Source organism: Lepidochelys olivacea, assembly GCF_965140295.1.
Source record: "Lepidochelys olivacea isolate rLepOli2 genome assembly, chromosome: 8".
In the NCBI taxonomy this organism is placed as follows: Eukaryota; Metazoa; Chordata; order Testudines; family Cheloniidae; genus Lepidochelys; species Lepidochelys olivacea.
The window spans coordinates 38,579,374-38,603,972 of NC_140418.1; the positions used below are offsets into that span (position 1 = coordinate 38,579,374).

Genomic DNA, 24,599 nt, shown 5'->3' on the forward strand with positions numbered 1-24,599 from the left:
CAGAAGCTACCATTAACTTTTAATGCTGTAATCAGCATTATCTTTATCTGTTAGGACAAGGATGTTTTCGTACTGGCAGCATGAGACCTCAGGTCTCCCATGATCACACAGGTTTTGTTTTGTTTGTTTGTTTGTACTGTGTATTATAGATAGGTCAGTAAGGGGGTGGTCATCTTGTTACCTAGTGTAATTTGGTGGTCTGTAGCAGCCACCAGCTAGTACCCCATCTTGTGCTTTATCTGTTAGGAAGTTGATCCATAAACATTCAATATCATTTTCTTCTGAAAAAAGAAAAGGAGTACTTGTGGCACTTTAGAAACTAACCATTTATTTGAGCATAAGCTTTCATGAGCTACAGCTCACTTCATTGGATGCATTCAGTGGAAAATACAGTGGGGAGATTTATATACATAGAGAACATGAAACAATGGGTGTTACCATACATACTGTAACAAGAGTGATCACTTAAGGAGAGCTATTACCAGCAGGAGAGTGGGGGGTGGGATGGGGGGGGAAACCTTTTGTAGTGATAATCAAGGTGGGCCATTTCCAGCAGTTGACAAGAACGTCTGAGGAACAGTGGGGGGAAGGGGGAATAAACATGGGGAAATAGTTTTACTTTATGTAAAAAGAAAAGGAGTACTTGTGGCACCTTAGAGACTAACCAATTTATTTGAGCATGAGCTTTCGTGAGCTACAGCTCACTTCATCGGATGCATACTGTGGAAACTGCAGAAGACATTATATACACACAGAGACCATGAAACAATACCTCCTCCCACCCCACTGTCCTGCTAGTAATAGCTTATCTAAAGTGATCATCAAGTTGGGCCATTTCCAGCTAAATCCAGGTTTTCATTTGGACAGCAGGACAGTGGGGTGGGAGGAGGTATTGTTTCATGGTCTCTGTGTGTATATAATGTCTTCTGCAGTTTCCACGGTATGCATCCGATGAAGTGAGCTGTAGCTCACGAAAGCTCATGCTCAAATAAATTGGTTAGTCTCTAAGGTGCCACAAGTACTCCTTTTCTTTTTGCGAATACAGACTAACACGGCTGTTACTCTGAAACCTTACTTTATGTAATGACCCATCCACTTCCAGTCTCTATTCAAGCCTAAATTAATTGTATCCAGTTTGCAAATTAATTCCAATTCAGCAGTCTCTCATTGGAGTCTGTTTCTGAAGTTTTTTTGTTGAAGAATTGCAACTTTTAGGTCTGTAATCGAGTGACCAGAGAGATATAAGTGTTCTCCAACTGGTTTTTGAATGTTACAATTCTTGATGTCTGATTTGTGTCCATTTATTCTTTTATTTAGAGACTGTCCAGTTTGACCAATGTACATGGCAGAGGGGCATTGCTGGCACATATCACATTGGTAGATGTGCAGGTGAACGAGCCTCTGATAGTGTGGCTGATGTGATTAGGCCCTATGATGGTGTCTCCTGAATAGATATGTGGACACAGTTGGCAACGGGCTTTGTTACAAGGATAGGTTCCGGGGTTAGTGGTTCTGGTGTGTGGTTGCTGGTGAGTATTTGCTTCAGGTTGGGGGGCTGTCTGTAAGCAAGGACTGGCCTGTCTCCCAAGATCTGTGAGAGTGATGGGTCGTCCTTCAGGATAGGTTGTAGATCCTTGATGATGCGTTGGAGAGGTTTTAGTTGGGGGCTGAAGGTGATGGCTAGTGGTGTTCTGTTATTTTCTTTGCAGCCTGGGGTTTTACCAAGATGGAGCTCCCCAGCTCCCTTTGCCCTTCCCCAGCATTGCTCCATTTCAGGTACCTTGCTCCCAGGCAGCTAGCCCTTCTGCCTCCAGGGCTAGAGTGAGACTCCTCCAGCTTCTGGCCCACAGCCCTCTTATCAGGGTCAGCTAGCCACAGCTGTGGCTGGCCTAACTGAGCTGGCCACAGCAGTGGCTGCTACTCGAAGCCTAGCTTGGCTGTTTTAACCCCTGTTCTTCAGGAGTGGGGCAGCTGCCCCACTACAGGCTCTCAGCACCCCCATTATACAAATGTTCCAGTGTCCCTGCCTCTTGTTTGTTGCTGAGTTCCTATCATTATCGTCAATTGAACTGCTAATTAATTTTATGAATAACATTTGAACAAATAAATACTATCTTAAAACAAATAGTATTTACAGCTGCAGATGTACAAACCAGAAAGAAGGTTGCTAAAATTGGGCAGCACTGTTTAACAATTGCACAGCGCCCAAATGAAAGGTGGAAGAATATCATATCCATATACAAAAATATTTGCATCTACATATACATGGAATTTGTGGGATTCCAATCCATGACCAAATCCCCAATGAAGTGATCAGACAGCAAAGTGGAGTGCAGGACATCAGTGTTGAAAGCAGGTACAATAAAATGCGATAGGCTGGTCATATAACTGGGCTCAGTGACAATCAGTGGACTGCAGCTGTCGCAAAGTGGTACCCATGGGAAAGATTTTATGGTGAAAAGGCATGGCTGAACATGGAGAAGCAAGGTCAGGATAAGAGAAGACTGGAAGATGTGTTGTGATTGGCGTAATCTATATGAGGGCTGAAGGACCCATTGGTCAAGGTGACATATGCATGATTATTATAAACAAACGTGTGTAAAATTCATGGACAACCATATTAAAATTATACAACATATTATTACAATATTTTTATGGAAAATAAAGAGATTCTGCATCAGCAACACTTTCGTTCATTCCTTATGTGCCAGTAGACTCTCCTATTTATTTAAAAGTGAAAAGTAGCATATTTACATTTTAAAATATCAAATTAAAAACTTGCAGGGATCGTGTGTCATTATTGTTTGATATAAATACCAATCGAAAAACTCCAGCACAGAACTTCTGCAGTTATTGGTTGAGACTCTGAGCTCTGCTGTTCACCAATCAGGCAGACTAATGCCAGGAGAGATCTGGCCAGCTCCGCCCCGGTATGTCACAGCCCAGAACACGTCTGACTCTCTCACTGAGCGGGTCTGGGTGGAATCATGAGGGGCGATATTCGATGGAAACAGTTTATGATTTAACAAGTGATACTGTCGGAAACATTCGGCCAGATATAAAACCAGAACAGAGACATTCCCAGACGTAGAAATGGGCGGCATCTCCACATCAGCATGAGAGTGACAGGAACATATAAGCAACGACACGGCGAAGGGTGAGCCCTGTTTTTCGTTATATTGGTTACACTTTGGGAATCAGTTTCTGGGCAGATTCGCTATTCGATTCCGGAGGAAAAGGAAAAAGGCTCTTTCATGGGGAACATCACAAATGACCGGGGGAGGAGGGGCTGGGGAGGGGTATAAAAGAGCTCTCAGACCGCAGAGTACTTTTTGTGCCAAGAGGTGAGACTCAGTATTTGCTTGGAATTTTAAGAGAGACCATTTAATCTGCACGGAAAGGATAGTCGGAGCTGGCCGGATGGAGAACTGTTTGTTAAATTGTGAGGCTATAATGGAGGATGAAATAAAACTTTATGAAACTGACATTGAAATAAAAGATATTAATGATGATGTCCCCAGCTTCCAAAAGAAGGAACTAGAGTTAAAAGTCAGAGAGTTAACAGTGGCCGGGACCCGATTCCCACTTCAGGAGGCGCAAGACCACGTATAGGCATTAATTCTCCCCAGGACTATCAACTCAGCACGAATAGGCATTTCTGTCTGATTGTGCAAAGTGGATCCAATGGAGTTAAATATGCGGAATTGGTGCTGGGAAAGTGGATGGACAGAGAAGAACAAACTTTGCGATCTAACCCTTACAACCACCGACGGAGGAGATCCCGTCAGGTCTGGCACTTTGCATTATCAGAGTTATTGTTGAGGCTGCAAATGACAATACGACAATGCAATTAGTCAGCCTGTCTACAAATTGAGTGTTCTGGAAAAAGTGCCTTATAGGGTTCACAGCAGTGACAGTGAAAGCGCCTGATCCGGATGAAGGAATCAATAAAGAAATGCAATATTCAGTTAGAAAGATAACTGATAATGCTTTTCCACTTGGACTCGAAGACGGCAGATGTAACACTCCTGGGGAACCTGGACTGTGAGGAATCTACATGATATGAAATTGAAGTGCAAGCGCATGACTGGAAGTTCTTTTTGAAAGATCAAAAGTTGTGGTTGTGGTCTGATCTGAATGACAACGCTCCGGAAATCGCTCTCAGTTCTCTTATCAGCTCGATCCCCGAGGACTGTCATCGCCCTTTTAACTGTGCAAGATCCAGACACAGGAGAGAGCAGAGAGGTCACGTGCTCCACACCCAGCAACCTCCCCTTCCAGCTGAAGAAACCCTTCGAGAATTATTAGTCTGGTGACAGACCGAGCCCTGGACAGGGAGCAGGTGGCAGCATACAACATCACAGTGACCGCCACAGACAATGGGACTCCTCCTCTTTCTACAGCCACTACGATCCCACTCCGGATTTTAGACACGAACGACAAAGGTTCCCTCTTCTATAAAACATCCTACAAGGCCGATGTCACTGAGAATAACCAGAGAGGCGCCTCCATTTTCACACTGAGGGCGAGTGACCCCGGCGCTGGGGTGGGAGGTAGAACGCCAGAGTCATTTACTCTGTTACCCAGGGTCAGATCCAGGAAGCTCTGCTCTCCTCTTCCATCTCCATTAACTCCGAGACTGGGGCTCTCTACGCTCTGCGCTCCTTCGATTACGAACAGTTCCGGGAGATTCGGTTCCAAGTGCAGGCTCAGGATGGGGGTTCCCCACCTCTCAGCAGTAATGTCTCCGTCACTCTCTTTATACTGGATCAGAATGACAACAGCCCGCACATCTTACACCCCTCCTTTCCCACCGATGGCTCCACGGGAGTGGAGTTGGCCCCTCGCTCCTCCGAGCCGGGTTACCTGGTCACTAAGGTGGTGGCGGTGGATGCAGACTCCGGGCAGAACGCCTGGCTCTCCTACCAGCTGCTGAAGGCGACAGAGCCGGGGCTCTTCTCAGTGGCACTCCACAGCAGCGAGATCAGGACAGCGTGCTCCTTTGCAGACAAAGATGCGCTCAAGCAAAGCCTGGCGGTTTTAGTGAAGGACAACGGGCAGCCCCCTCTCTCTGCCACGGTCACTGTCACGGTGGTGGTGGCTGACAGCATCCCCGAAATCCTCTCCGATTTAAGCAGCCTCTCAGCTCCTGCAGACCCCCAGTCCAGCCTCACCTTGTATTTGGTGATCGCTGTGGCTTCCGTTTCCTGCTTGTTCTTTACCTTTATCCTAGTGTTACTGGCCCTGAGGCTCCGCAGGTGGAGAAACTCGCAGTTGTTTGACTCCTTGAGTTCCCGTCTCCCAATTTGTGGGGAAGTTATCATAGCTCTGAATAATAATATGGTTTACATTAAAATATGCATCAAAATCTGGAAATGTGCAGTTAGATCACTTTCTTTGTTGCAATAACTATCTATCTATCTAGCTAGCTAGCTAGCTAGCTACTGCCAGCTAGCATCGTATTATCTGAATACCTTCCACATAAAATTAATAGCGAAGTCCCAACTGGACTTAAAACGTACGAACATAAGAATGACCATACTGGGTCAGACCAAAGGTCCATCCAGCCCAGTATCCTGTCTACAGACAGTGGCCAATGCCAGGTGTCCCAGAGGCAGTGAACCTAACAGGTAATGATCAAGTGATCTCTCTCCTGCCATCCATCTCCACCCTCTGACAAACAGAGGCTAGGGACACCGTTCCTTACCCATCCTGGCTAATAGCCACTAATGGACTTAACCTCCATGAATTTATCCAGTTCTCTTTTAAACCCTGTTATAGTCAGAGCCTTCACAACCTCCTCAGGCAAGGAGTTCCACAGGTTGACTGTGCTGTGTGAAGAAGAACTTCCTTTTATTTGTTTTAAATAAAACAAATAATGCTGCCCATTAATTTCATTTGGTGGCCCCTAGTTCTTATATTATGGGAACAAGTAAATAACTTTTCCTTATTCCCTTTCTCCACACCACTCATGATTTTATATACATCTATCATATCCCCCCTTAGTCTCCTCTTTTCCAAGCTGAAAAGTCGTCGCCTCTTTAATCTCTCCTCATATGGGACCCGTTCCAAATCCCTAATCATTTTAGTTGCCCATCTCTGAACCTTTTCTAATTGAGATGAGGGGACCACATCTGTATGCAGTGTTCAAGATGTGGGCGTACCATGGATTTATATAAAGGCAAAAAGATGCTCTCCATCTTATTCTCTATCCCTTTTTAAATGATTCCTAACATCCCGTTTGCTTTTTTGAATGCCGCTGCACACTGCGTGGACATCTTCAGAGAACTATCTACGATGACTCCAAGATCTTTCTCCTCATTAATTGTAGCTAAATTGACCCCCATCATATTGTATGTAAAGTTGGGGTTATTTTTTCCAATGTGCATTACTTTTCATTTATCCACATTAAATTTCATTTGCCATTTTATTGCCCAATCACTTAGTTTTGTGAGATGTTTTTGAAGTTCTTCACAGTCTGCTTTGGTCTTAACTATCTTGAGCAGTTTAGTATCATCTGCAAACTTTGCCACCTCACTGTTTACCCCTTTCTCCAGATCATTTATGAATAAGTTGAATAGGATTGGTCCCAGAACTGACCCTTGGAGAACACCACTAGTTACCCTTCTCCATTCTGAAAATTTACCATTTATTCCTACCCTTTGATCCCTGTCTTTTAACCAGTTCTCCATTCAAGAAAGGATCTTCCCTCTTATCCCATGACAACTTAATTTACATAAGACCCTTTGATGAGGGACCTTGTCAAAGGCTTTCTGGAAATCTAAATACACTATGTCCACTGGATCCCCCTTGTCCACGTGTTTGTTGACCCCTTCAAAGAACTCTAATAGATTAGTAAGACATGATTTCCCTTTACAGAAACCAAGTCGACTTTTGCGCAACAATTTATGTGTATCTGATAATTTTATTCTTTGCTATTGTTTCAACTAATTTGCATGGTACTGACATTAGACTTACCGGTCTGTAATTGCTGGGATCACCTCTAGAGCCCTTTTTAAATATTGGTGTTACATTAGCTATCTTCCAGTCATTTGGGTACAGAAGCTGATTTAAAGGACAGGTTACAAACCATAGTTAATAGTTCTGAAAGTTCACATTTAAGTTCTTTCAGAACTCTTGGGTGAATGCCATCTGGTCCCGGTGACTTGTTATTGTTAAGTTTCTCAATTAATTCCAAAACCTCCTCTAGTGAGACTTCAATCTGTGAAAATTCCTCAGATTTGTCACCTACAAAAGATGGCTCAGGTTTGGGAATCTCCCTAACATCCTCAGCTGTGAAGACTGAAGCAAACAATTCATTTAGTTTCTCTGCAATGACTTTATCATCTTTAAGTGCTCCTTTTGTATCTCAATCGTCCAGGGGCCCCACTGGTTGTTTAGCAAGCTTCCTGCTTCTGATGTACTTAAAAAACATTTTGTTATTACCTTTTGAGTTTTTGGCTAGCTGTTCTTCAAACTCCTTTTTGGCTTTTCTTATTACATTTTTACATTTAATTTGGCAGTGTTTATGCTCCTTTCTATTTACCTCATTAGAATTTGACTTCCACTTTTTAAAAGATGCCTTTTTATCTCTCACTGCTTCTTTTACATGGCTGTTAAGCCACGGTGGCTCTGTTTTAGTTCTTTTCTGTGTTTTTTAATTTGGGGTATACATTTAAATTGAGCCTCTATTATGGTGTCTTTGAAAAGTGTCCATGCAGCTTGCAGGGATTTCACTCTAGTCACTGTATCTTTCAATTTCTGTTTAACTAACCTCCTCATTTTTCTATAGTTCCCCTTTCTGCAATTAAATGCCACAGTGTTGGGCTTTTGAGGTGCTCTTCCCACCACAGGAATGTTAAATGTTATTATATTATGGACACTATTTCCAAGCGGTCCTGTTATAGTTACATCTTGGACCAGATCCTGCGCTCCACTCAGGACTAAATTGAGAGTTGCCTCTCCCCTTGTGGGTTCCTGTACCACCTGCTCCAAGCCATTTAAGGTCTCAAGAAATTTTGTCTCTGCATTTCATCCTGAGGTGACAAGTACCCAGTCAATAGGGGAATAATTGAAATCCCCCACTACTATTGAGTTTTTTATTTTGATAGCCTCTCTAATCTCCCTTAGCATTTCATTGTCACTATCACTGTCCTGGTCAGGTGGTCGATAATAAATCCCTACTGTTATATTCTTATTAGAGCATGGAACTACCATCCATAGAGATTCTATGGAACATGTGGATTCATTTAAGATTTTTATTTCATTTGATTTTACATTTTCTTTCACATATAGTGTTTCTCCCCCTCCCCCGCCCCCGTTCTGTCCTTCCCATATATTTTGTACCCCAGAATGATTGTGTCCCATTCATTGTCCTCACTCCACCAGGTTTCTATGATGCCTATTATATCAATATCCTCCTCTAACAAGAGACGCTCTAGTTCATGCATCTTATTATTTAGATGTCTAGCATTTGTGTACAAGCACTTTAAAAACTTATCACTGTTTATTTGTCTGCCCTTTTCTGATGTGTCAGATTCTTTTTTACTTGAATGTTTCTTGTCTGATCTGGCCTATACTTTATCCTCTTCCATCCTCTCCTCCTGACTAAAACCTAGAGAATCTCTATCAATAGACTCTCCTCTAAGAGAAGTCTCTGTCCGATCCACAGGCGCCTCTGCAGCAATCCGCTTTCCCCCATCTCTTAGTTTGAAAACTGCTCTGCAACCTTTTTAATGTTTAATGACTTCCTGGTGTCTGGCTTCCTGCCCTTTTAGGAGTAAACACTGTTCTGTAGGGAGGGTTTTGGTTTTTGTTTTGAAGTTTTAGGTTTTACTAATTTTCTATATTTACAGAGAGAGAATAGAAATACATAATGCAGAAACTAACTTATAGAATCCTTTATTTATGATTAACTGATTAATTCAACATTTCAGAGAGAATATTTTAATTCTTGTTTGTTATGCTTTTAAAGAATAATTAGATGCGTCTATAGCTATGTATATTAATATAGATAAATTCTTAACTGACTGAAATATGTTGGTATAATGGGCGTATAGTAACAGATTTACGTCTGACTTGCGCTGACATGATTGATTGTCCTAGTTTAGATTTGCATCATGGAAAAGCTTTTGTATGCAGGGCTTTCAAGAGGACATTCCCAGGATTCCAGGGATGCTTTATATATGGAACGCTTAAGGGTTCGTCTGGTCTCCTTTTATTTTGTTTATTAGGATTTATGAGAGAAGCTAGCTTTTAAGTACAGTATCACTTAGGAGAGTGGAACCTTCTTCTTCATCTTCTTTTTGTAGTTATACATTTTTAATGGGCAGATTTCCTTCCAAAAAAAGAGAAGCTTAAATGGACATATATGTTTGTCCGAAATGGGTTTTATTTATGATGCTTAATCAAGTATATAAACCCGCAATCGTTCCCGCTCTTCTCAATTAAGAAAATAATTCTATCTGTCAAATATTTCACAATTATCACTTGCTGGATTTCAAGCATACGTGTGAACGTCGATATTTGAGAGTTGTGGTTTATGGTCGAGAACTTTTTGCAAGGGTTGAAAAGTTCTTGTATCTACTCATTTGATATAGTTTAAAAATAATTAGAACTATAAATCACCCGTATTCATTTTTTAGATTAACCAAACAGCTATTTGTTTTATAGTAAATCAAAAGGATTAGCTTGCAGAAAAGGACAAGATTTCAGACCAAAGCTTCCACATATGTAGAGCTATATCTACAAAAAAAAAAAGAGAATATATGTATAGTTTTGCTCTGGGATGCAGTCCTTTACAGTTAACAAGAAATGTGCAGTGCTTCACAATTTGAGTATATTCTTTAGATTATAATCATGTTAATAATTAGTAAATAAAGTGACTAAACTGCACCGGCGCCTTGATAAGATCGCTGCTATTGCAGTTCTCCCGCTGAGTGCCGCTGTTGGCCAATGCGGAGCCAGGGCTGGAGCCGGAGTTCCACCGGAGCCTCCTGCAGTGCGATTGCTCCGTCACACAGCGCAGATCGCAGAGGAAACAGCACAGAGACCTTCCCAGCCCGGCTGAGAAAAGGGAACTGCCGTTAGAACACACAATACCGGAATGTTTAGCCCTTTGCCGCGAATTCCTTTGCCCTGATGAGATTTGTAAACACCAGATATAACCAAAATAAACAAGGAAATCTGACAGAGACCGGGATGGAAATCAGGTACCGAGAGCCGAGCCGAGCAGTCTCACGGCAAGTACTGTTGTTTCCCTTCTTATTGTCTTTGTTCTGCCGGGCGGTCTCGGAGCACTTTTGTTATTCCATGCCTGAGGAAATGGCTAAAGGTTCCCTTGTGGGGAATCTCGCCAAGGATTTGGGATTAAATATCAGAGAATTGCAGCAGCGAAAGCTCCGTGTCAATTCGGAAAAGCAATACTTCAGTGTGAATGGGGAAAATGGCAACCTGTATGTGAATGGCAGGATAGACCGGGAGGAGATATGCGGGGAGACACCCGTTTGTGTCCTGACACTCGAAACGGTGGTGGAAAATCCTTTAAATATTTTCCATGTGAATGTAGCAATCCAGGATATTAATGATAACGCCCCGAAGTTCATCAACAGTAACATTAGTTTAGAAATCAATGAGTTAGCACTGCCGGGTACGCGATTTCAGCTGGAATCTGCTCAAGATCCAGATACCGGGATCAACTCAGTGCAGAGTTACCAGCTGAGCAAGAACCCGCATTTTACCCTGGCTGTAAAGGAGAGCCCGGATGGAAATAAATACCCAGAATTAGTGCTGGAAAAATCTTTGGATCGGGAAAAGCAAAACTCTCATCACTTGATCCTGACGGCTGTGGATGTGGGAGATCCAGTTAGATCCAGGACTGTTCAGATTAGGATAAATGTCACTGACGCCAATGACAATCCCCCCGAATTTACTCAGGAGATCTACAAAGTCAGTCTTAAGGAAAACCTACCAAAGAGCTCCTTAGTGCTTCAGATAAAAGCCATTGATAAGGATGAAGGGTTAAATTCCCAAATCACATACTCATTCAGCAACACTCCAGAAAATGTTCGTAAAATATATCATTTAGATCCTGAGAACGGCAGAATTACAATTATAGGGAATTTGGATTTTGAAGACACGCATAAATACATGTTGGGCGTCGAAGCCAGGGACGGGGGTGGCCAATCCGCTCACTCGAAAGTTCAAATAGAAATTCTTGACGAAAACGACAATGCCCCAGAATTGACGTTTACATCAGTGTCCAGCCCGGTAGCTGAAGACTCAGTACCCGGGACAGTGATAGCTCTGATCAAAGTTCGTGACCAAGACACGGGAGAAAACGGAGAAGTCAGCTGTCACATCCAACACAATTTGCCTTTTAAAGTAGTGTTTTCGTCTAACAGTTACTACAAGCTCCTCACAGACAGCACCCTGGACAAGGAAAGGACCCCGGAGTACAATATCACAATCACGGCCACAGATAAAGGCTCACCCCCACTCTCCACCCAGAAAACCATCCTGTTGCAGATCTCAGATATCAATGACAATGCCCCTGTTTTTGAGAAACCTTCCTACACCGCCTATGTGCCAGAGAACAATCCCTCGGGGGCCTCTATTTTCTGTGTAAAAGCCTCAGACCGGGATTTGGACCAGAACGCCCGAGTCACTTACTCCGTCCTGAACAGCAACCTCAAAGAGGTGCCTCTCTCCTCCTACATCTCCATTAACTCCCAGACCAGAGCGATCTATGCGCAGCGCTCCTTTGACTACGAGCAATTCCGGGAGTTTGAGCTGCAAGTGAAGGCCCAAGACGGCGGGTCCCCACCTCTCAGCAGCAATGTCACCGTCAGGGTGTTTATTGTGGATCAGAATGATAATGCCCCTCGCATCCTGTACCCTTCGCTCGGAGCCGATGGCTCCGCCTTGTTCGAGATGGTGCCTCGCTCGGCCGAGGCAGGTTATCTGGTGACTAAGGTGGTGGCGGTGGATGCTGACTCGGGACACAATGCCTGGCTCTCCTACCATCTGCTGCAGGCCACGGACCCGTCGCTCTTCAGCATGGGGCTGCAGAGCAGGGAGATCCGGACAGCCCGCGCCTTTGTGGACAGAGATGCTGTGAAGCACAGGCTGGTCACCCTGGTGAAGGACAACGGGCAGCCGCCTCTGTCCGCCACAGTGACTCTCAACCTGGTGTTTGCCGAGAACTTCCAAGAGGCTCTTCCGGAAATGAGTGACCAATCGGGTGACTCGGCATCTCAGTCTGATTTACAGTTCTACTTGGTGCTGGCTTTAGCCCTGATCTCATTTTTGTTCCTCCTGGCAGTGACACTGGCCATTGTGATGAAATTGCGAAGGTCAGGAAATCCCAAATTGCTTCAGTGTTTTGGTCCTGACCCTTATCCAAAGACCGGCTCTGTGTTCCCACCAAACTATGAAGATGGGACTTTGCCTTACACCTACCAGCTGTGCTTGTCCTCGGAGTTAAAGAGGAATAAATGTACCTCCCCGAAACCCAGTGCCCAGATGGCAGAGAATATTCTGTGTAGTGACAGCTCCTGGGTGTCATTTATGGGCAATGGAGCTAGTAGCAGCTTACATGGTGGGATGGAGACTACTGGGGAGGTGAGTTTCTGTTTTCATTATTTACATAATATCTTTGCAGAATACAGGTTTTTATTGTGAAAGTCTAGGTGTCTTTCCCTCATCCTCATATTACCCGTGGTCTCAAAATATGAACGAATTTGTTGTCACAACATCCCTGCAAGGCAGAGAAAGTTATCTCCATTTTACACGAGTATGTGAGGTATAATAGGAGTAACTGAGCCGTGGCAAGTCATGAATGAAGTATGTAAGTAAGCCGAGGAAAAAAGTTATACCTCCTAAGTCCCTTTCCATTGCCTTAACTGCAAGACAGTTCTTACTTTCAAGAGAATAGCATCTTTCCACTAATTTCAAAATCTTTCATTGGAATAAATGCATTGTCCAGAAACATTTATATATCTTCTTTAAGATATGCTTTTTTTCTGATGGTAGAGAAAAATATGAAAGCTATCTAACTGAAACATGTATTTTTGTAATACTCTTCAAAATGCTTCTTTTGAATAACTGAGCCTCATTTAACGTTCCAGGGCACAGATTGTCCCACAAGTTCTTTGAATGTAGTGGAGACATTTTTTTTAATTTCAGAAGGTGTACAAAGCTTCTAGGAGAGAAGGTATTCTAGATTTGATTTTGACAAATAGGGAGGAACTGGTTCAGAATTTGAAAGTGGAAGGCAGCTTAGGTGAAAGTGATCATGAAATGATAGAGTTCATGATTCTAAGGAATGGGAGGAGGGAAAACAGCACAATAAAGATAATGGGTTTCAAGAAAGCAGACTGTAGCAGGGTTAAGGAGTTGGTAGGTAAGATCCCATGGGAAGCAAGTCTAAAGGGGAAAAGAGTTCAAGAGAGTTGGCAGTTTTTCAGAGACATTATTATTAAGGGTACAAGAGTAAACTATCCCACTGTGTAGGAAAGCTAGGAAATATGGCAAGAGAGCACCCCCTAGCTTAACCAGGAGATCTTCAAAGGTCTGCAACTCAAAAAAAGAGTCCTACAAAAAGTGGAAACTAGGTCAAATTATAAAGGGTGAATAGAAACAAATAACACAAGTATGTAGGGATAAAATTAGAAAGGCCAAGGCAAAAAAAAAAAGATTAAATTAGCTAGAGACATAAATGATAACAAGAAAACATTCTACAAATACATTAGAAGCAAGAGGGAGACCAAGGACAAGGTAAGCCCGTTACTAAATAATAGGGGGAGGGGGAACAATAACAGAAAATGTGGAAATGGCAGAAACGTGTTTGTTTCAGTTTTCGCCAAAAAGGTTAGTAGCAATTGGACCTCTAACATAGTGAATGCCAGTAACAATGAGGTAGCATCATAGGCTGAAATAGGGAAAGAGCTAATTAAAAAATATTTATACAAGTTAGATGTTTTCAAGTCACCAGGGCCTGAGGAAATACATCCTAAAACAGTGGTTCTCAACCAGGGCTACATGTACCCCTGGGGGTACTCAGAGATCTTCCAGGGGGTACATCAACTAATCTAGATATTTGCCTAGTTTTACAGGAGGCTACATAAAAAGCACTAGCAAAGTCAGTACAAACTAAAATTTAATAGAGAATGATTTGTTTATACTGATCTGTGTACTATACACTGAAATGTAAGTACAATATTTATATTCCAAATTATTTATTTTATAATTATATGGTAAAAATGAGAAAGTAAGCATTTTTTCATTGATAGTGTGCTGTGACACCTTTGTATTTTTATGTCTCATTTTGTAAGTTTTTAAGTGAGGTGAAACTTTTTTGGGGGGAGAAGACACAAGACAAATCAGACTCCTGAAAGGGGTACAGTAGTCTGGAAAGGTTGAGAGCCACAGTCCTAGAATACTCAAGGAGATGACTGAGGAGATATCTGAGCCATTAGCAATTATCTTCGAAAAGTCATGGAAGATGTGGAGATTCCAGAGGACTGGAAAAGGGCAAATATAGTGCCAATCTAAAAAAGGGAATAAGGACATTCTGGGGAATTACCAACCAGTCATCTTAACTTCAGTACCTGGAAAGATAATGGAGTAAATAATTAAGCAATTAATTTGCAAACACCTAGAAGATAATAAGGTCATAAGTAACAGTCAGGATGGATTTGTCAAAAAACAAATTGTGTCAAACCAATCTAATAGATTTCTTTGACAGGGTAATAAGCCTTGTGAGTAGGGGGGAAGTGGTAGATATGGTATATCTTAATTTTAGTAAGGGTTTTGTTACTGTGTTGCATGACCTTCTCATAAACAAACTAGGGAAATACAACCTAGATGGAGCTACTATAATGTAGATGCATAACTGGTTGGAAAACCATTCCCAGAGAGTAGTTATCAGTCATTCACAGTCAACCTGGATGGGCATATCAAGTGGGTTCCCACAAGGATCAGTTCTGGATCTGGTTCTGTTCAATATCTTCATCAATTATTTAGATATTGGCATAGAGAGTATACTGTGACAGGGTCGGGCCAGATGGCTACAGGACAGTAATAGAAGGCAGATATATTGGCCCCAGGTTAAGTAGGTCCCTTTTCCCTGGGCAAGGTAACAGGGAAGGTTCCAGAAAAATCAGGAACCTTCTGGAGACAATTAAGACAGACAGGCTGATTAGAACACCTGCAGCCAATCAAGAAGCTGCTAGAATCAATTAAGGCACGTTAATCAGGGCACCTGGGTTTTAAAAAGGACCTCACTGCAGTTTGTGGTGCATGTGTAAGGAGCTGGGAGCAAGAGGCACTAGGAGCTGAGAATGAGAACGTGGACTGTTGGACTGAGGAGTACAAGCATTATCAGACACCAGGAGGAAGATCCTATGGTGAGGATAAAGAAGGTGTTGGGAGGAGGCCATGGGGAAGTAGCCCAGGGAGTTGTAGCTGCCGCACAGCTGTTCCAGGAGGCACTCTAGACAGCTGCATTCCACAGGGCCCTGGGCTGGAACCTGGAGTAGAGGGTGGGCCCGGGTTCCCCCCAAACCTCCCAACTCCTGGTCATACACAGGAGGAGTTGACCTGGACTATGGATTCACGAAAACGGCCAAACTGAGGGCTGCCATGAAGCTCCAAGGTGAGCAAATCCGCCAATAAGCGCAATACCCACCAAAGTAGAGGATGAACTTTGTCACAATACTTATAAACTTTGTGCATGATACCAAACTGGGAGTGGTTGCAAGTGCTTTGGAGGATAGGATTACAATTCAAAATGATCTGGACAAACTGGAGAAATGATTGGAAGTATATAGGATGACATTTAATAAGGACAAATGCAAAGTACTCCACTTAGGAAGGAACAATCAGTTGCACACATACAAAATGGGAAAGGACTGCCTAGGAAGCAGTACTGCAGAAAGGGATCTAGGGGTCATAGTGGATCTCAAGCTAAATATGAGTCAACAGTGTAACACTGTTGCAAAAAAAAATGAACATCATTCTGGGGTGTTGTGACTGGGGTTCTAGTGGGGAGCCAGCTTTGGTCACTCAGTTAGAGTGAACTGCAAAGAATGGGGCAGACAATCCCCTCAAAGCTGGTGGATATTCCAGTACTTACATTCACCAAGCCAGCATAAAATGCCTTCTTTATTACCTTACTGGTTACTCAGAAGTCCAAACAACACAGTTCCCTTAAAGTGATCCAGCCTCAGGCCTCCATCCAGGTACCCACATAAAATATGATGAAAATTTCTGTAAATCTTATTTCATCATATAAAAGAAAAGGTTCTACCAATCCCAAAAGGATTGGACACATTATCTCCCAGGTTTATGTATGTTTCAGATCTTACCCAAATACACACTGCAGCCAATATTTATTAACTAAACTAAAATTTATTAAAAAACAAAAGAGGGAGACTATGGTTAAAAGATCAATATACATACAGACATGAGTTCATTTCATAGAGGTTCATATTCATAGCAGAAATGGTGAGCTTTGTAGTTGCAAAGAGTTCTTTCAGAAATAGTTCATAGGTTATAGTCCAATATGCAAATCTCATATTCAGGGTATACCGTCATAACTGGGACCTCAGTCTTGCGATTCAAACTTCCACTGATGAAGCCTAAGCAGATCTGAGATGACAGAATCAGGCCCCAAGGATCTTTTATACAATTTCATGTCTTTTGACAAGTTGGAGTTCCCTGGGGAACAAAGGATAATTAGAATGACTTTGAAAGAGGGCCATCACCGGTACTTAGCTATATGAATTAACATAAGGCCATCTGCTTGTTCCTCCACCATTCACAGTACATTTCAAAGAGAGATGAATACCGAGATATCCCGTGTTTACAATTCATTTAAATGATATGATGTTCTTTTGGTCTCTGAATTATCAGAATACAGCATAGACAGGGACTGTTGATTACTTTGTCGACCCTACTCATACACAAAATACACAAAAACACAAACATTATCTCCCCACGTCTTTTGAGGGTTATTTATTTTGCAGGATGTTTAACCCTTTTTAGCCATGCTTCACAGATGTATTAGCAAAAGTGTTGTAAGCAAGACATGACACGTAATCTTTCCACTCTACTACACACAGATTAGCTTCAACTAGTGTACTGTGTCCAGTTCTGGGTGTCATATTTCAGGAAAGATGTTGACAAATGGAGACAGCCCAGAGAAGAGCAACAAAAATTATTAAAGGTCTAGAAAACATGATCTATAAGGGAAGATTGAAAAAATTGGGTTTGTTTAGTCTGGAGAAGTACATAAAAATTTGTTACAAGGAGTAGGGAGAAAAATTGTTATCCTTAACCTCTGAGGCTAGGACAAGAAGCAATGCTCTTAAATTGCCGCAAAGGCAGTTTAGATTGGATATTAGGAAAAACTTCCTAAGTGTCAGTGTGGTTAAGCACTGGAATGAATTGCCTAGCTGGGTTATGGGATCTCCATCATTGGAGATTTTTAAGACCAGGTTACACAAACACCTGCCAGGGATGGTCTAGAGATAATACTTAGTCCCACCATGAGTGCAGGGGATTGGACTAGATGACTTCTGGAAGTCCCTTCCAGTCCACAATTCTATGATTCTGTAAGACCTTGGATAGTTTTTATAGCCATAAGTATAGAAAGATACTCTTGTTCTTTGAGGAATGTCTGACCTCTTTCTGTTATAGCATTGTGTTGGGCGGTGGTGTGATATAGATGTTTTAATGGCATAAGTTTTTTGATTTTATAACTCAGCAGTGGCAGATCCTTGATGCATCATGCTAAGTAACTGATAATAAAATCTTTACATAACACTATTAGTTATTCTGGATATGCCACACAATTTAAAGGACAAAAACACTTTTCCAAATATTTGTGAGATTAAAAGAATATTATAGGACAATTTTTCTTTATTTTCAGTTGTAACACCAGATTTATCTTAGCTACCCTGAGCCAATGTTTAGTGTTCACAAGAAGTATACAAATATGTAGAAATTTCCTCCAAAAGCCTTTATATACATACAAATGTCAAGTTTTGGGGAAATTTCTTTGTGCCACTTTTCAGAGTTAAGAGCAAGTTTTGATTCCCAATGGGAAAGTGAAACTCTCCCCTTTTCAGTAACATAGATCTACTTACAGTCCTTCAGGATCTCCAGGTAGCAAACCTTAGAACTCTCACTGGTGCATGACAGAATAGTATCTATGGTGAGTCTGGGACCATTTAAATATTTCTAGGTGTGGTGAGGGAGCATATTCTACATTTGGAGGGGGGAAAGGAAATATTTCTCTGGAAACATTTCCAATTTTTGAAGTGGTCAGTGGCTTGGGATCTCACAAGTTGTCATGAAAGATTAAGTGGTGGACAGAGGGCAACTGAATGAATCCGTAAACTTGGGGGCCATGACCTATGATTAGAAAATTGCTAATATAGTACCTATTTATAAGAAAGGGGAGAAAGTGATCCAGGAAACTACAGGCCTGTTAGTTTGACCTAAATTGTATTCAAGGTCTTGGAACAAATTTTGAAAGAGATCGTAGGTAAGGCCAAAGAGGTGTAAACAGTAACAGGGATGAAATACAACATGGTTTTACAAAAGGTAGATAATGCCAGACCAACCTGATCTCCTTCTTGGAGAAGATAATTGATTTTTAGACAAAGGAAATGCAGCAGATCTAATCAACCTGGATTTCAGTAAGGCATTTGATACAGTTCCACATGGGAACTTATTAGTTAAATTGGAAAATATAGGGATTAATATGAGAATTTAAAGGTGGATAAGGAACTGGTTAAAGGGGAAACTACAGTGAATCATACTGAAAGGTGAACTGTCAGTTTGGAGAGAAATCAGTCTTAGGACCAATCTTATTTAACATGTTGATTAATGACATTGGCACTAAAAATGGGAGTGTGCTAATAAAATTTCTGGATGACATAAGGTTGGGAAGTATTGCCAATATAGAGGAGGATTGGAATATCATACAAGAAGATTCATCAACTTCTTGAAACCTAGAGTAATAGAAATCAGATTAAATTTATAGTGTAAAGTGCAAGGTCATGCCCTTGGGGACTAAACAAGAATTTTGGCAATAAGCTGGGAATGTGTCAGTTGGAAGTGACAGAGGAGGAGAACGGCCTGGATGTATTGGTCAATCACAGGGTGACTATGAGCCTCCAAAGTGATGCAGCCATGAAAAATCTAATGCAATCCTATGATTCATCTGGCAAGGTATTTCCAGTAAACATAGGGAAGTGTTATTACCATTATGCAAGGCCCTGGTGAGACCTCATCTGGAATACTGTGTGCAGTTCTGGTCTCCCATGTTTAAGAAAGATTAATTCAAACAGAAACAGGTGCAGAGAAGGGCTGCTAGGATGATCAGAGGAATGGAAGATCTACACTGACAGGAGACTCTGGGAGTTTAGCTTGTTAACCAAAAGAAGACTGAGGGGAGATATGATTGCTCTCTATAAATGCATCAAAAGGATCAATACCAAGGGAAGGAAATGAGTTATTTAAGTTAAGCACCAATATTGACACAAGAACAGATGGATATGAACTGGCTGTCAACATGTTTAGTCTTGAAATTAGATAAAGGTTTCTAACCATCAGAGGAGTGAAGTTCTAAAATAGACTTCCAAGGAGAACAATGAAAGCAAAAACCCTAACTGAATTCAAGACTGAGCTTGATAATTTTATGGAAAGGAAGGTATGATGAGATTGCCAACAATGGCAAGTGGCCTATCTGCGACTGCTAATAGCAAATATCCCCAAGTGCTGAAGATGGGACACTAGATGGGGAGGGTTCTGAGTTACTACAGACAATATTTTCTCAGGTGTATGGCTGTTGGGTCTTACCAACATGCTCAGGATCCAACTGATCACCATATATGGGGTTGGGAAGGAATTTTTCCAGTGGTCAGATTGGCAGAGACTTCTGGGGGGTGGGAGGGGTGTTTGCCTACCTCTGCATCATGGGGCACGGGTCACTTAGTGGTTTAAACTAGAGTAAATGGTGGATTCTCTGTAATTTGAAATCTTTAAATCATGAGGATGTGAGAACTTTAAGGACTTCAGTAACTCAGTGAGAAGTTATGGGTCTATCACAGGCATGGGTGGGCGAGGTTCTGTGGCCTGCAGTGTGCAGGCTGTCAGACTCGATGATCACAGTGGTTTCCTTCTGGCCTTGAAGTCTGTGAGTCTCAGTGGCCAAAGATGCAGGATGAACCAAATAATCATGTGATTTTATTCATTATATGGATAGGCAGTTTGTCAAATGTGGAATATATCTGTATATGTGTGTGTTGGGAATCTGTATATAAATACACATGTTTGTCAGTTCATATTTTGCATTTATGCATTATTACCCTCTTCTGGTATAATTTTCAATGAAGCCTCTCATTCTATTCTCAATTGTTAACTGAATGTTAAAACTACAGAATTGAAAATTTATGGAGTACAGATTATTTTATGTCACTCATTTGACAGCGCTCATCCATAGTGAGCGCTCATGTTTTCTGTATTCCTATTTCATCCATTGAGCTGGTAATGAATACTGGGACTTAAATGGCAGATTTGACCAAGTCAAAATATCTGAGATATGAACAACATATTACTTCGTGTGACATATGTATATGTTAGGAATAAGGTCACTTAAAAGGATATTAGAATATGACAACTGAACACAAATGACAGTCAAACAGATGGACTGTTAGATTAAAAGATATATCTGATAAGTCTAGAAAAATCTGAGTATGTGTAATTCATACACAACCATATTTAAACTACAGCAAACATTATCAGTAACTCTTTCAAGGGAATAAAGTGAGATCCCCTACCACCCAACATTTTGTTCCTTCCCTCGGTATCAGGTATATTTACCAAAGAAACAGAAAGTGGCTTATTTACAATATTAAATCTCAAATATAAAATACCGATTTAAAATTTCCAGCGCGGAGATGCTGCAGTTATTGGTTGAGGCTCTGAGTGCCGCTGTTCACCAATCAGGGGGAGAAATGCAATGAGAGATCCAGCCAGCCCAGCCCGCAGTTACACAGCGCAGAACGCAGAGTGAACAGATTCATACTCACTGGGTCTGGACGACATTAAAGGATGATATTTGCTGAAATAGGATTTCCTTTAACTCTTGATATTTTTGGAAACATTTCATAGAATCATAGAATATCAGGGTTGGAAGGGACCTCAGGATATCATTTGGTCCAACCCCCTGCTGAAAGCAGGACCAATCTTGAATTTTTGCCCCAGATCCCCTAACTGGCCCCCTCAAGGATTGAACTCACAACCCTGGGTTTAGCAGGCCAATGCTCAAACCACTGAGCTATCCCTTCCAAAGATAAACTGTAAACAGAGATCTTTCCCCTGACGGAGAATCAGATGCTTCTCACATCACTGCAGGAATGGCAGATACAAAAGGCTCCAGTACTGCAAAGGGTGAGCCCTGTTCTGCTTTATGTTGGTTACCATTTTGAAGACAGTTTCTGGGCAGGTTCGCTATTTGATTCTGGACTAAACGGAGAAAGGATCTTTTGTGGGGAATGTCGCAAAGAATCTGGGGCTGGATGTAAAGCAGCTCTCAGAACATGGAGTCCGCCTTGTTTCCACAGGTGGGACTTGGTATTTTGCTTTGAATTTTGAGAGGCCATTTAATCGCCACAGAAAGGATAGACAGACAGCAGATCTGTGGCAGGCTGGAGGAGTGTCTGTTAAACTGTGAGGCTATAGTGGAGGGAGGATAAAATGAAGCTTTATAGAGTTGAAATTGAAGTCACAGGTATTAATGACAATGCTCCCAGCTTCCAAGCAGAAGAAATTGAGATAAAAATTAGTGAAACAACAGCTCCGGGATCGTGATTTCTTCTCCCAGAAGCGCAGGACACACATTTTGGAACTAATACTCTCCAGAGCTGTCAGCTCAGCAGTAATAGGCACGTTTCTCTCGATGTGCAAAATGGATCAAATGGAGTAAAATATGCCAAATTGGTGCTGGAAAAGTCTTTGGACAGGGAAGAAAAAGCTGTTCAGGATCTAGGCCTCACAGCTAGAGATGGGGGGGTCCAATCAGGTCTGGCACTGTGCAAATTAGAATTATCGTTCTCAATGGAAGTGACAATGTGCCGGTTTTTACTGAGCCTGTCTAGAAAGTGAACGTTTTGGAAAATTTTGCAGAAAGGTTCCAGGGTGGTTCCAGTAAAAACCACTGATCTGGATGAAGGAGTCAACAAAGAGATAAAATACTCATCCAGGAAAATAACAGAGAAAGCTTTCAAAATATTCCACTTGGACTTGAAAAAGGGCAGAATGACAGTCATGGGGAACCTGAATTTTGAGGAATCTGCGTTATATGAAATTGAGGTGCAAGCGCATGACTGGGGAGGCCATTGTGACAGATCAAAAGTTGTTCTTGTGGTCAATTGTGTGAATGACAACGCTCCCAAAATTACTATCAGGTCTCTCTTCAATTCAGTCCCCGAGGACTGTCCATCCGGGACTGTGATCGCGCTATTAGACGTAGAAGATTTTGAGATTGTAGTTCAAGAAAAAATGAAGCTTTATAGAGTTTAAGGTGAAATCACAGATATTAATGACAATGCTCCCAACTTCCAGGCGGAAGAATTGGTAGTAAAAATCAGCAAGACAACAGCACCGGGATCTTGGTTTCCCCTGCAGGAGGCGCAAGACCCAGATTTAGGGATAAATTCTCTGCAGAGCTACCACCTCAGCAGTAATAGGCATTTCTCTCTGGATGTGCAAACTGGATCAGATGGAGTTAAATATGCAGAACTGGTGCTGGAAAAGTGAAAAACAAGCTGTTCATGATCTAATCCTCACAGCCACTGACGGGGGAGATCCAGTCACATCTGGCGCGGTGCAAATCCACGTCATTGTTCATGATGCTAATAACAAAGCACCAGTTTTCACCAGTCAGACAAAGCACCAGTCAGCCTGCTTATAAAATTAGTGTTTTAAAAAATATGCCTGTGGGGTCCGTGATGGTGACAGTGAAAGCGACTGATCCAGATGAAGGAATACACCAAGAGGTAAAATTCTCAATCAGAAAGATAACTAATAAAGCTTCACAGATATTCCACTTGGATTCATGGATGGGAGAATTAACAGTCATGGGGAACTTGGACTTTGAAGAAGCTGCGTTGTATGAAATTGAAGTTCAAGCCCATGACGGTGGAGGTCTTTTTGACAAATCCAAAATTGTGATAGTTGTTAGCGATGTGAATGACAACGCTCCAGAATTAACAATAACATCTCTTGTCAGCTCAATCCCTAAGGGCTCTCCCCCCGGGACTGTCATCGCCCTTTTAAATGTGCAAGATCTAGATTCAGGAGAGAACGGAGAGGTCACGTGCTCGACACCCAGCAGCCTCCCTTTCCAGGTGAGGAAATTGTTGGATAAGTATTACAGTCTGGTGACAGACCGAGCCCTGGACAGGGAGCAGGTGGCTGCATACAATACCACAATGACTGCCACAAACAATGGGACTCCTCCTCTTTCTACAGCCACCACGATCCCACTCCAGATTTTAGACACGAACGACAACAGTTCCCTCTTCAATAAAACATCCTACACAGGCTACATCACAGAGAATAACCTGAGAGGAGTCTCCATTTTCTCCCTGAGGGTGAGTGACCCCAACTGGGGGGAGAACGCCTGTCAGGGTTCCCTCCCCACTCTGAACTCTGGGGTACAGATGTGGTGACCCACATGAAAGACCCCCTAAACTTATTTTTACCAGCTTAGGTTAAAACTTTCCCAAGGAACAAATCCTTTCCTTGTCATTGGATGGTACTGCTGCCACCACCAAGTGATTTAGACAAAAATTCAGGAAAAAGGGCCACTTGGAGTCCCTATTTCCCAAAAATATTCCCCCAAGCCCCTTCACCCCCTTTCCTGGGGAGGTTTGAGAATAATATACTAACCAATTCATTACAATGTGAGCACAAACCAAACCCCTTGGTTTTTAGGACACTGAAAATCAATCAGGTTCTTAAAAGAAGAACTTTATTATAAAGAAAAAAGTAAAAGAAGCACCTCCGCAAAATCAGGATGAAGGTAACTTTACAGGGTGATAAAAAGGACTCCCCTCTGGACTTAGCTTTACAGTTCTAAAACCAAGAATAATCTACCCCTTAGCATAGGGAAAATTCACAAGCTAAAACAGAAGATAATCTAACACATTTCCTTGCCATTACTACAATTTTTGTAATTTTACATGTATCATGTCAGGTATGTTTTTATGAGATGTTTTACCTGCTTGGTGTCTCTCTTCACCCAAAAAGGGAACAAACAAAGAGAGCACAAAGAAAACTCCCCTCACCCCCAGATTTGAAAGTATCTTCTTTCCCCATTGGTCCTTCTGGTCATGTGCCAACTAGGTTAATTGAGCTGATTAACCCCTTACAGCTTCCCTATGTGTATTTATGACAACACCAGAGTCACTTACTCAGTTACCGAGGGTCAGATCCAGGAAGCTCCACTCTTCTCCTCCATCTCCATTAACTCCAAGACTGGGGCTCTCTACGCTCTGCACTCCTTTGATTACGAACAGTTCTAG

At 42.0% G+C, this 24,599-nt stretch overlaps 1 protein-coding gene across 1 annotated transcript in view; it reads left to right on the forward strand.

Moving 5' to 3' along the window:
• The window catches only part of LOC311525674 (uncharacterized protein), a gene marked incomplete at its 3' end in the record, with an annotated part of 44,263 nt that overhangs the window by 12,928 nt on the left and 6,736 nt on the right, over positions 1-24,599 (forward strand). Inside the window, 9 exon segments of the mRNA XM_084637981.1 lie at positions 3,376-3,606; positions 3,890-4,019; positions 4,178-4,304; positions 4,306-4,553; positions 4,556-5,382; positions 10,114-12,621; positions 22,198-22,557; positions 22,863-23,666; positions 24,507-24,596. Of these exon segments, the coding sequence (XP_084494107.1) occupies positions 3,376-3,606; positions 3,890-4,019; positions 4,178-4,304; positions 4,306-4,553; positions 4,556-5,382; positions 10,114-12,621; positions 22,198-22,557; positions 22,863-23,666; positions 24,507-24,596 (5,325 nt within the window).